This window comes from Balaenoptera physalus, assembly GCF_965194825.1.
Source record: "Balaenoptera physalus genome assembly, chromosome: 6".
Classification (NCBI taxonomy): Eukaryota; Metazoa; Chordata; class Mammalia; order Artiodactyla; family Balaenopteridae; genus Balaenoptera; species Balaenoptera physalus.
In genome coordinates, this window is record NC_138885.1 from 129,627,197 (window position 1) to 129,641,444 (window position 14,248).

At 37.7% G+C, this 14,248-nt stretch overlaps 1 protein-coding gene across 6 annotated transcripts in view; it reads right to left on the reverse strand.

The window, feature by feature from the left end:
* Window positions 1–3,801: 3,801 nt before the first annotated feature.
* Window positions 3,802–14,248, reverse strand: part of SLC16A14 (solute carrier family 16 member 14) — a 39,933-nt gene continuing 29,486 nt past the window's right edge. For all 6 annotated transcript variants that reach the window (XM_082466435.1, XM_082466434.1, XM_082466430.1 and 3 more), the window contains one exon: window positions 3,802–9,173. In XM_082466435.1, the coding sequence (XP_082322561.1) occupies window positions 9,022–9,173 (152 nt within the window). In that variant the 3' untranslated portion in view covers window positions 3,802–9,021. The remainder of the gene's footprint in view (window positions 9,174–14,248) is intronic.

The following is a 14,248-nucleotide window of genomic DNA, read 5'->3' on the forward strand; positions in this document are numbered from 1 at the left end:
TTCAGAAAAGCTATTTTCCATTGGGAAATCTGTTCTGCCCATCCAGAAAGTCTGAGAGCCATAGATCATGGTCACGGACTGAGTTGGAATAACCTTAGGAACAATAGTAATAATAGCAACTTCCATTGATTGTCTACTGGTTACCAAGAAATAAACAGGTAGTAACCGATTTAATTCTTACGGCAACCCTTGAAGGTAAGTGATGATATTTCTGTCTTATAGACCAGGGGTCTATAAACTATGGCATATGTCTAATCTAACCAGCCACCTGTTTCTGTATATGAAGTTTTATTGTGCCACGGTTTATGACACACAGTGGCAGAGTTAGATAGCCACAATATAGACTGTATGGCCGGCAAAGCCTAAATTATTCTCAGGGAGGGCAAGTTAATTTTCCAAAGGTTTTATGACTAATAAGTGGTAAAGCTGAGATTCACCTCTATACCTACTGAGTCTATGTTCTTAACCACAAACGCCACACCACCTCTCCTTTCAGAGCCAAAACCATGTTTGGCCAGTGGAACTTGAAAAGATGATGGAATTTGCCCAAGGTCATATTTGAAATTATAAGGGGGAGGACCTTGAGCGTACTATGAGAGACCATACTAATTTAGTTGGCCAGAGAATGTTCCAAGCTTTTTTTTTTTTTAAAGATATATTTATATGTGTATATGTGGAGATATATATATGCTAATTTATTTATTTATTTATTTACTTTTGGCTGTGTTGGGTCTTCATTTCTGTGCGAGGGTTTTCTCTAGTTGGGGCAAGCGGGGGCCACTCTTCATCGCGGTGCGCGGGCCTCTCACTATCGCGGCCTCTCTTGTTGCGGAGCACAGGCTCCAGACGCCGGCTCAGTAGTTGTGGCTCACGGACCTCGTTGCTCCGCGGTATGTGGGATCTTCCCAGACCAGGTCTCGAACCCGTGTCCCTTGCATTGGCAGGCAGACTCTCAACCACTGCACCACCAGGGAAGCCCTGTTCCAAGCTTTTGATGAACTAAATTATTGCCCATTTTTCTATAAACAAATATTGTAAATTTATTTAAATACTAATAAGTATATTCTTCTTCAAGGCCCTTACATGCTCTTAGGGAAAACCGGGGAAAGGACTGAGTAACAGAGTGGAACATGGCTCACTGGGACCTTCCCAAACTCAGTCCTCTCTTCTTCCTGCTACTTTCCTCCACTGGGGACCAGACCTTCCCAAGGAACTCGCACCTCTTTCCACTTCACCTGACAATGAGAGAGGCTACCCAGTGCCAATTTGAGACCTTCGGCCCGACTCTCTCTGTTTTCATTGTTGGAAGTCCAGGCAGTTCATCTATAGCATCTTTAATGCATTGCCAGTGATCTGCTCTCTGCCCTGACTCAGTTTCCCTTTCTTAGATGCTGAATGCTGCTGCTTCTCAGTCTTTTCATTTGAACATCAGCATTCTCCCCGCCCCCCATCACTGTTCCCCCAACATTTTGGCTTTGCAGCCCCGGAGTCCACATAAGCCACACTCCATCCATTGTTATAGTTAAGGATGGCTCATTAGCTTTAAAAAAGGGAGATTAGAAATCTCGCTTTCTTAGCTCACAGCTGCACCATCTAAGCCTAAACATGAAGAAAAAGATGAATCAGAAATCTACTAAAAAAGTGTAAATATGAAACAAAATATGACTCAAAAGCTATCTATTCCATGGCTTTATAATGTTAAAATTTTACCTTTTTGGTTACCTTCTAAGTTGTGGTATCATTTTAAGAGACATCATTCAGAGTCTAAAGAAAGAGGAATTGAATATTTTAAATGTAAGTGTGATGAGTTCATTAAAAGCCAAAAATTGATTGTTATAGCTTTTCAACCCAGAGAGGCAAAGCCATTGAAGTACCCTGTAGGGTAGGTGACTGTGCAGGTTACTGCATCACAGGAAGTGCCTCTGGCACCCAAAGAAAGGTATGTAAGCCTTACAGCTGACACTGCTGAATGCTGGCTGGATGGAGAGTCCGCAGAAGAAATTACAGCAGCGCCACTTTCTAATGATACAGTAGCTTGTCAGATCAAAGATTTAGCTGCAAACAGGAAGGCTGAGTTAATATCGTCTCTGCAGAATCGTACTTTTGTCTCACAAATGGACAAATCAATAGATGTGGCCGGACTCGCTGTTTTGCTTGTGTTCATCTAATATCACACCAACTAGACAAAGATCTTTTATGTGAATGCTTGGAAGCAAACACAAGGGGTGCTGAACCATTCAAAATACTGAATAACTTGATTCACTCCCGTGGTTGATCCTGGAGCAGCTGTGTTGAGGTTTGCACTGATGGTGCAGCAGCAGTGGTGGGTGCTGCTGATGCCTTGGCATGAGTCAAAGCCGCGCCACCAAAACGCACCAGAGGTCATTGTATTTTTCATTGCTATGCTTGCAGTCATATAATGGCCAGATTCACTTAAGGACATCCTTGAGGAAACAGTAAAAATGACCACCTTTTATGAAGTCTTTACTCTTGACTGCACATCTTTTTAATATCCTGTGTGACAAAATTGTTACCAAGCCAAACTTGGGTCCACTTGAGCAGCAAAGCCAATCTACTGACAACCCGGTTGTGGTGAAGGAAAATGCAGTGTTTATTGCAGGATACCAAGCAAGGAGAACAGGCAGCTCATGCTTAAAAGACCCCAATTCTGATAGCTTTCAGGGAACAGTTTTTAAAGACAGTGTGAGGGAGGGGGTCACAGGGTGTGTGGTCAGCTCACGCACAATTCTCTGATTGGTTGATGGTGACGTAATAGGATGAAGTTTTGGGAATCTCAGTCATCAACCTTCTGGTTCCAACTCGTCTGGGGTCTACATGCTGGTGGTCAGCATGCAGTTAACTTCTTCCACCTGGTGGGGGTGTTAGTATCTGCAAAACAACTCAAGGATATGGCTCGGGAAATTATCTATAGCCCTTGATGAAGACCTAAAGGTCCTTGACTTTGTTTTATGGCTAACCCATTATTATTTTTGTCTTGCTTGACTGCTTTCCTTTCTTTCTGCATTTTCTCAGTTCTCTGATTAAATTTGCTCTTGGGAACTCAGGGAAGGCCTAGCAGGCTAGAGCTTTTTTACAAATAAGAGGTGAGGGATGTGGGGTGGGGGTGGGGTGTCCCTGGGAAGGCCCTGCAGGGTCCTGCTTGGTTTCGAAATGGAAAATATGCACAAGGCACATCAGCTGCAAATCGAAGTCCATTGGTTGTCTTGAGGAAAAGCACTTGTGTAACTGAGTTGCAAACTCAACTATGGATTTTTCGTGAAATACCATGTTTATGTTTGGCAGATACATTATTGAAGATGAGGCTGTCACTTCAAGGAAAATAACTGCAGTATCTGTTGCCAATGATAATATTTAAGCTTTCCAAAGGAAATAAGAATTTTGGAAAACTTACATCAACCTCCATGAGCTTGTCCACTTCCCAGTTGAGATATAATTCACATACCATAAAATTCACCCTTTTAAAGTATATAGTTCAATGGTTTTTATATATTCAAAAATTTGTGAAACTATCACCATTATCTAGTTTTGTCACCCCCAAAAGATACCACGTGCCAATTCCTCTCTCCTCCCAGCCTCTGGCAACCACTAATATACTTTCTGTCTATGGATCTGCATATTCTGGACATTTCATATAAATGGAACCACACAATTATCATATGATTTTAAAAAATATTGTTTGAGATATGAAAACATTTGGAAGAGCTACAAAACTCAGTAGATTAGTATTTTCCAAATTACTAAAGCATTATGTTACAAAATCATAAATGGGCAAAAGAGCCATTCAAAGTGCAAGACAGGCTTTTAATGTAACGTTTTACAAAAAGTTATTTGATATGGTGTCAGATTACACAGTGCAAATAACCTTTAAGAAATACCACTTGTTGAGTTTTGTTGTGGTATCAAAAAAAAAAGACCAAACAAACTACAATTATCTGAAAAGACTATTAAAATAAATACTTCTCTCTTTCCAACTACATATAGGTATGAGGCTGAATTTCCTTCATATATGTCAATCAAAACCATATATCAAAACAGATTGAATGCAGAAGCAAACATGAGAACCCAGCTGTCTTCTATTATGCCAGATATTAAAGAAATTGGCAAAAATGTAAAAAAATGCTGCTATTCTTACTAAAAAAATTTTGGGGAAATATGGTTACTTTTCAAAACAATGTTATTTATATTAACATAGTAGGCTCATTATTATTTTAAAATGAAGCAATACTAAATAATTTTTTAAATTTCTGTTTCACTTTCTAATATGGTAAATATCAATAAGATACAGCCTACAAAAACAAAAGATCTTTGGGACTTCATTGGTTTTCAGGACTGTAACATGGACCTGAGACCCAAGAGTTTGAGAACTGTAAGTTATCACTTGTTGTCTGCATCTTTCATTTGGCAAACAGACATTCCTAGGGATAGTTCTGCATTCGTTTTATTGAACCTCTCTGTGTCTTTTATATTATTAATTACAGTTTCATTTAAACAGGTTACAAGTCTCATCTCCCTTAGCTTTGTTATTGCATCATCACTTCCAGCAATAGCAGCTTCCTCTGCACGCGGGCCACTCGAGGGCAGGCACTTGGCATCAGCCTGCCTTGTTCTAATAGGAGCCCAGTTTACATCTGTTGAATGGAAAGAAACTAGGGAGACAGTGGAATGAAAATACTATACACTAGGAGTGCTCCATGGATAGTAATTAATCAGAATGTCATATGCATAAAAGGAAATAATCAATGTGAGGGAGTCAGGAAAAGCATTTGAAATTGATTGGAGGTGGGGAGGAGTGTCTATCACAATATTACACATTATGGTCAAAAAGTAGAAGCAACCTAAATGGCTAACAATTGGGAATTTGTTTTTAAAACATTATAATTTATACAGTCATTAAAAATGATGTTGCAGATAGGTATTTGTTACCTGGAGTTTTTTGACTTAAACTGACCATTTTTCCTCCCTCCTCTCTGCCTCATCTCCTCACCCCTTAAAAAAAGAGTTGACAGAATAACATTATCAAAACTGTATTTAATGCCTCAGTTGTGCTGGAGTGAAAAAAATGGTTGAGACCACTGTACTGAAGATGCACATCTACTGATATGGAAAGATGTCCTTGATAGAGTGTTCATGCAAAGAACAACTTATAATTTGCTTTATAATTATAATTTATAATAAAATTTAATTATAAATTATACTTTAAGAGTATAAAATTGTTTTTGAGAAACACATGCACAAAAAGTAAAAGGGTATAAAAGATATTGCAATGATTATATCTGGGTACTGGAATTACATTTAAATTTTTTCTCCTTATTTTTACACTAACTTCAATATACTAATATATACTTATTTGCTTACCAAATTCAGTGTATTAATAAACATGTAACATAATACTTTTGTAACAGAAAACAAATTATTTTTAATTTGTTAAAATATAATAGTGGCTCTCAAGCTTCTCTTTATCAAGGTGTTACACTAGTAGTCATTTATCAAAAGAAAAAAACAATGCTAATAAACTCACTTTTGCTTTTTCAAAAAAAAGAAAGAAATCGATCGGAATGTTTTACACTTAAATATGCTGAGAGCTGGTCTCAAGTTTTAGTGAGCATAAAAATCAACTGATAAGCTTATTTATTGGGTTGGCCAAAAAGTTCGTTTGGGTATTTCTGTGACATCTTACGAAAAACCCGAACGAACTTTTTGGCCAATCCAATGCAAGGCAGATATCTTGGCCCCATCCTCCAAGATTCCAGTTCATTAGGTTTTAAATAGCCCCAGGAATCTGCATTTAAAATAATTTTGGATACAAGTTTTAAATTGAAAAATCATCATGTGCATAAGGGAAAAAGTCAGGCCCACCCCAGAGCCCAAACTTCCCTCCCCAGAGCTGAACACTGTTAATGTTCCCTTCTGTTTCCTTCCAGAAATGTTCTATATATATATACAAGCCATATGAATAACCTTTTTTGTAGTTAGCAAAAACATAATTGGGAGTACATTAAACATGTCTTGCTTTTTTTCTCTTAGCAATATATCTTGGATACTGTTGTCTAATTTTACATATGAATCGGTATTTTTTTTTTTTAACAGTTGCATAAATACCATACTTTATTTAACAGTTCCCATTGATGGACATTTAAATTATTTCCAGTCTTTTATATAACAAACAATAAATCAAAAAATCCTTGTTCATTTGTCTTTGTTCATATGTAGGAAAAAATTTTAGAAATGCAGTTGCTGGATTATAGGGTGTGTGTATTTTAAATTTTGTAGCTGAACTTGGCCCTTCTAACAATCAAGCCCAGTGATTCTCTCTAGGTCGTTTTATAACCATACGTAGAGAAAAACTCTTCCAGGGGAAAGAACCAAACAGATAATTATCACTTATATTTTAGGAGTTTTCCTCTTAAAGCTAAGAAAATAAAGATTTTGTACAAAAACTCACTGACCATCTTTAAAGAGGACAAAATTTATTTAGTTGTATGTAAATAAAAAGTATTTGGATATGTGAGGGGAAACCTATAAAGCACATAACATAAATATACAATCAACCCTATACAATATCATCAGGATATATTTAAACAGGAAATAATGTATTTGCTGTAATTCTTTATAAGCATTCTCTTTTTTTTTCTGTTGGCAACATGAATATTGCAAGTAGGTTTTACTTTTGTCTTTGTAAAACGGGGACTTGATTTGGTAGAAATCACCACTTCTAAAAATAGGGTGAATCAACAAACAACTGGACAGACTGAACATAAGCAGGTCTAACTTGGATATTTAACTAAAGCTGGGTCATTGGATAAAAAGTTCGTATTTGTGATGCACAAGTAGTAGTGCAAGCATCAAAATGCATCGGCTGTATAGCACCATTCCCGATATTTAACACCGCCTCTTGTTAATTTGGTACTGTCAGTAAATGAAAGTAAGGGAGTAATGTAGTCAGTTTTAAAACACACAACGTGTTTTTCAATCTATCATCCTAATTTAATGGTAAATATATAGAGAGAAAAACATTGCCTCAGCATTTAAGATTACCTTTATCAAAAACAGAGAGCTGGGTTCTTTCACAGCAGCCAAAGATGTCATGATAACAAACAGGTCATTGTGTTGGACCAAATGGAGTATGACATGCAATTTATTATCTATAAGAATTTACAGGCGATTCTTGAATCATTGGAGGTAATATTGCATATGTTAGCCATGCTTTTCTTTCTCCTTTCCATTAGCTGCCTTTTATGATTATTGTTATTTTGGTGGTCCCTTTCATTACCCAACCCCTCCCACTAGACATTAGAGCAGGAAATAATGGAGATGAAACAAAAAGGAAACGTGTCCATGTAATCGCTTGTAAACAGCTCTAAAGGGTTTGGTGGAGTAAAAGACTGAAATGGCTGGCTAAAATTAGGCTGGGGTAACATTCTGTGACTCCAATTACTAGTACCATTCCTGCCTCTAATTACCAAGGATAACTGAGAATGGTCTGTACTCACTTTAGATAAATTTGACCCAAGACACTGGCCATGATATTAAAGCATTTGTGTGTGTGTGTGATGAGCAAATTGTAAGTGGAAATTTAAATAGTTCTAAAATATGTGTAAACAAGTAAGGCAGCCAGAAATTTCAGAATGATTCTGGGAAGAACATTCTGCAGTCTGAAACATGTTTGGCTTTTAGAAAAATAGAGATCTCCGATAAAGGAAGAGCATTATGTGATGTCATGGATCACAGTTATCTTCTGTTTGAAATCAATCAAGAGAACTATTTTAAAAACTGTGCTGAGCTCAGGCAGATGAATTGTCCATAGAACAGCAAGACACTGGAGGAGGGCTATTTGTTACCACTACTCCAATGTTAAGTGCACAGACATTTGGACCAAGGGCATTTTATTATCCTCACAACCTGATAGTCTCATTTGGGATTAGTAACATGCTTGACAGATGATTTAACCACCAACTTTACATGTTAACCAGCAATTAGTTTTCTATTTTATTTACTGGGCAGGAGAAACTCAGCAAAAAAATTTTCTATAGGCCTCAGATCGTGCTCATAAACTAAGAGGCCAATGAAATGAATAAAAGTGCTTGAATCGTAGCCCTTGATTCAGTGGTTGTATGCACGAATATGAGTTTCACTAAGGAGATTATTAATATCATTTATTTGTTAAGGTTTTGTCTCAAGGTTCAGCTTATAACTGGATAATGTTGAATTAGGAGTAACAGCAAATGCTTTTCTTAGAGAAGGATTTAGAAATTGTATGCCCTAGCTGCAGAATTCTTTAATAAAAATATAAACTGTGTTTCTTTAATTGTACTAAATGTATTACCTTTGAAGTTAGAGCCTGCCTTTGTTTTACACTGGTAGATCAACAGCTCCCTGTAACAATTTCTGAAATCCAGCATATTCTTGTGCTTAAAATGCATTTACAGGTTTTCCCCACTATGCAGCAAAACAAACGCTGAACGTGGTTCCCCTTTTCTTTTTGTAAAAGTGAAAATCCTCCTTGGGGTTCTTCTGGTGAGTGAAAACAGGTACTAACGTAGGTCTTTCATAAAAGCAAAGCAGTGGAAAGCGCTTTCAAAAAGCAGGGGAGACCTGTATCTGTAAGATTTCCAGAAGCACTTAGACACCTTATTTTCACCTTAAAAAGGAGTAGTTGGGTTGAAAAGCTTTAATTCTCTGTCTTTGTTTTAAAAACTGTTTCTAAAACCCTAGTCTTAGTGGATGATGAGATACTTTTTAGAAGGGCATTTCTACCAATGATTTAATAGGCTGTCTTTGCAGGACACGGTCATCTCTAAGATGCATGTAGTCCTTAATGCCTCTCCCTGCACAGAAAGGCAGTGCTGCTTTCAAACGAAGCCATGACAGTGGCATTTACAAACGACTGTGCCAGTTATGGGACAACGCGCTTTCCCATGATATGTCACAAGCTCCTCACAGCAACCATGTGAGGTAGGCATGAGTATGACAAGGAAATCTTACGTGGAACATAACAGGACACTACGCATTTGCACCATCCATGTATTTTTTTCTGGATTGTTCTATAATTTGAATACACGGTTGAATGAGTAAAAAGAGTATTCCTACCATGTAGAGTAAACCACATATATAGAAGGAAAAATCATATTTTTGTGTGATGTCGTAGATCCACCCTGCAAAACAAAAAAGAATATATTCAGTGTAATGAAGTTGAGAAAATAAAGTCAAGAACACAAAGCAAGCATTTATTGCTACTATAAATAATTCTCTAAGGATTTATTATATGTCATTTAATGCCCCAACGTTTCATTTAGCCATTTTTAAGTCTGAGCTGTTGGAACCAGAGTTCTTGGTGCGTGGGGATGGCTGCATTTACCTTTGAAGTCACTGGGGTACTTTTAAAGGCACTGAAACAGTAGCTGGCCGACCTATAAGGAGAATCTTCTGGCCCACAGCCCTTGGGGTAACTCTCAGGCCGGCACAAAGCCAGCAGTGAAAAGTGAATCTAATGATTTTCTTTTTACACAAATATAAACACAAATCTTTTCTAAAACCTCCAAACTCTTCTGAAGAAGTTTCTCGTGTGTATACAAAGAGGCTGAGCAGAAGACATTTGAACTTTCATTCATTCTTAAGTATAAGGGTAAATATCTGTTCTAGAAAGAATCAAAAATTCCAGGTTTTATAAAATTCACATTTACAGCTATAAACCTTTAATATATATATTTAAATTTATGAAAGTTTAAGTTGCCAAAGATATAGCCTTAAATGCTAACTAAATTATCAGTTCTTTAAAAAAAAAATACTTTACTGTTATAGTCTAATACTTTCATATAATGATCTTACTAGGGCCTGTAAGATACTACCATATTTCATGGATTCTAAGACACCATGAATTACATGATGCATCATTATCTTATGTATCAATAAAAAGGAAATATATCATCAATTAAAATATGACTTGATATTTTCTTAGAACTTTGTACAAGGTATTCTGATTTCAGAGATGTTAAAATGTGAAAAAAAAGTCTCAGAAACTATGAAGCATGATGTTTCATTCACTTCAGTGATTAATTCTAAGGATCAGTCACATGTCATGGTCCCCACATAGCCAGCTATGCAAACTGAGAGGATTAAGCTATACACAGAATTTTATTTATGGTAAAAATGTAAATATAAGCATTCACTTTTTCCATTTCAACAAGTGCATTAATTAGTAAAGGCATAAGAAAAATATAAATGATTTAATGATCAAACACAGCATTCCATGGTCACTTTAAGGAAATTATCTTTTAAAAAGTATCTAATTGGCAAATGAATGCATAAATGCAACTTATAACCTCCCACCAACAAACCGCTACACAAAAGCAACTGCTAAATGTGTAAACTAGTATCCCTGACTTCCTGTGGCTTATCTGTATCTCTTGTTTATTGTATCTAGTGCTTAATGCGCCTGGATGAGTCAAGGCTGTCATAAAGAAAAACAAACAATAGCATCGAAAATGTATACTTTAAAAAAACCCCTCAAAAGCTATGAATCCTGGATATACTTTAAAAGTAAACCAAGTTTTTGAGTTTGTTATTTGATATATAAAAGAAGAGAATACCAGAGTCCTTAGATATGGCTTAGTAAATGTTCTATCACCTTTTCTTAATTTCCAGTTTGAGACAAGAGGGACAGATAAGATTAGACATATAATCCAGAAACAGTGATTCAGCTTCAGCACTGAATCAGAAAGACACAGTGACATATGAACAAAAACACACCCAACTTTTGCTCGGTGCCACCATTTGTCAGCTGTGGACCACTGTGAATTGTGATGAAGTGAATAATTCACTTGCAGATAACGCCGAGTGGTGTGTCTCTATAAGCAGAGTACATGACAGCACTATCTTCAGCTACAATTCTAAAAAATCAATACATATAAATGAGGTTCTCATACCCCACTCATCCCATATGAAAGCTGATCTTGTCAGTTTAACAGTTAAATCCTCCCTTTTCATATGATCAAGTGATTGAGAGAGAGTAGGAAATGATGCCTGTAATTAACCAACAGCTGAAACAAGTTGATTTCCCGTCACTGCCTAACACGGACTCAGAGACAGGACAAAATCCTCATTGGAGAATTAATTTGTACTTAGTTCAGACTACTTATGTACTTTTTGGTTACAAGTGCTTGAGTACAAGCTCCAGGGCTCTGTGATATGGCCCCTGCCCACCTCTCTTGCTGCCCAGAGCTTAACCACAAGCACAAGCCATTCTGAATATTTTGGAGTTTCAAACATATTTGTCTTGACACCTTGTCTGTACATGTACTATTCCCCCTTCTGGGGGGACAGTTACAAACCCATCACCCTTAGAACACCCTACCATCTCCTTCCCACCGCTCCATCCTCCCTCTTGTCTCTGCAGACTATAGAAAATGTGTGCTAAATATGTTACATATTGTTACAGCCTTACGTTGAATTAATTATATTTTAAGATCTTGCATCTTTCCCCTAAAAGTATACACTTTTGTAAAAGCATCTTCACACACCCCAGTCTTTTAAAGTAACTCACAGGTCAATTTTTCAAAAACTGCACTCAACTTTACCGAAAAGTTTTGGTACAAATTGGAGTAGTCCTAAATTTTATGTTAAATTAATCCCATAGGTTTCTCCAATCTACCTTTATCTGAAACGGTTCCAGATCCTGCCATCTCCACTAGTCTGAACTCAACCCAGTCCCAAGTCAGATGCAAAGCAGGTCAGGAGACAGTACTTTACCATGTGCTTTGGCCCAACACATGGGGACGATAACGCTTTAGAAACAAGATGTTTCAGACAAGATGCCCACCTCATTCATCCTTCACCATCTCTCCCTACAGGTCTGAACTCAGTCCCTTGGTTTGGAGCTTGGATCCTTGGCAATCCTGATCCAACCATCCACTGAAATCAACAGCTTCAAAGTAAAATTTGGTTCCCTATTAAACTGCATTTCTTTTTCATTTGAGTCTGTCAAATGAGGAGTGACGGCTATTTTTCTTACTTATTAAATAAGTGTTCCCAGCTCTTGGTGAAAAAACATTACAAATTGTTGTTAGGGTGTTATATTTTATGCAGATATTGGAGATACATGTAGGTTCTTGGTCAGTCAAATCTGCTGGCTGAGTTTTGCTATACTTTACCCTGGAAACATCTAGAAAAGTATCTACTATTATTATATCTTTAAAAGAGATGAACTGAATGCCCAGTAACATTATAAATGAATTACATCATGAAGTTCATGTTGCTGAATGACATGGTTGAAACGTCTGTTCAATATCTTTGATTGCACATTCTTCTCCTAAATGGAAATGTGTGATTGTCTAACATGCTACTAAATTGTACCAGACTTTTTAGTGCCAGTAGGAACCGCTTTGAAAAATGGAAAACACATTCATTTCTAAACCCATTAAAAAAGAAAAAGCTAATGTGAACAGTAATTTTCCTTCTAGCACATCAAGCTAAGTAATAATTTCTAGCCAACCTGGAATTTCTAGCAAGAATTTAATGTGGTTATTTAGTCACTCATATTGCCAGGCACTTCGGCACTATCATGCATAAAGGCTGGCCTTGCATCTCTTGCAGTATTGGCTCCTTGGCCTGGAAAGTCAATGAATTAAACACAATACAGTTACCTAATCATGTTGTTCAGCATTCCTCAGTGCATGAATTCAGTGGAAGGAGAAGAAACAAACAAAAAGAAGGAGAGGTCCCTTTAGGTTGCTGGCCTGGAGATGTATATCAGAACATTGATTTTAGAGTCCCCATGGCAGCATTTGACACATATTCATGTCAGGTTTGTAATACAATGGTTTCTACCATCTATGGTGGATCAAATTCAGCTATAGACTCCACTTCTAGGGAGGAACGTTGAAGCAAGCAGAGATCAGACCTGGTGACTGAGGGTTGGGTATAACTCCATGTCTTCTAGTTATAATTCCTTTCTCTTCCACTCAAGAAAGTGCACTAGAATACAAATGTGTGAAAAGGAAATGACCATAGGGATGGGATAAGGAAACCATGCTGGCAAACCTTGGTGCTTTAATTAACATTGATCATGAATTACTTCTGCTGCACCTCACGGCTGTGTTGTGATATTGCTATTGCAATCTGATGGATCAGTATAAAATAATCGCAGACTGACCATTAGAAGCAGAAAGTACCCCTTGGATCCTGCAAAGAAACATCAATGGCAGATTCTGTTTCCACATACAATATATCTGAAGGACTTCCAACAAGAGGGTGGATGAGCCACTGATAATGTCCCCATCCCCTTAATGGATATTTAACTCCTTTGGAAATTACCATTGGTTGACTGATCCAACCCCCAATCCCAGTTCTTTTCTCCTTTCCTTCCTCTAGTACAGAGGCTGGAAAGCAAAATTCTCCAATTCTCAGTTCCCCTTGAAGTTTGGAACTAGCTGTGTGACACAGTTCTGGCCAATCAGATATAAGTGGAAGTCTTCTGGGACTGAGTCTTTTGTTCCTTCCTTTTTTTTTGTTATAAATGAGGATGTAGTGGCTGGAGCTGCTGCAGGCATTGTGTGGCCATGAGGCCACTAGCATGAGGAAAAGGCCAAGAGGATCTTGAGACGCTGCCCCAATATCATCTAGTCTCTGAATTCTAGATTTCTGGTTATGTGGCACAAATCTCTGTTTAAGCTACCATTGTCAGGGTGTTCTCTTATAACCAAATGCATCCCTAACTGATAGAGAATTCTATACCATGAGATCACTGAGCAGTACTGACTCTTCAGCTGCCAATATAATAGTCTGCTGCACTGCTATAGATATTCACTGTCACCTAGAAATGCATCTTTGTGTATGAGCAGAAAATAGGGGCAGCTGGATCCAGGAGGGGCCCCATATGTAGCCTCTGGGTTTCCTAAAGCAATTCTTGGGCCTTAAACCTTTTGTCAGCCAGCTGCCAGTGTTGTCAGCTGAATAGGTAAAAAATCTATGATTTCTTGAGCTTCAGTCCTGAGGGGGACTTAAAAATGGTTGTGTTGGCATAAGCCCTCTGCCAGCATAGTTCTAGGACAGGAGGTGACTGTAGGCTCTGTAGAGAGACTGGGAAGAAAGGGGTGAGGAGGGCTTTGTCCTGCACCCATGAGGTTCCCCCATCCACTGGGAAGAAGTATTTCTGCAGAGGATATGAGGATAAAGGGCCTGGAGCAGCCAGATAAGCAGAGGATGGGGCATCTGAATAGGTGAGATTCTACCA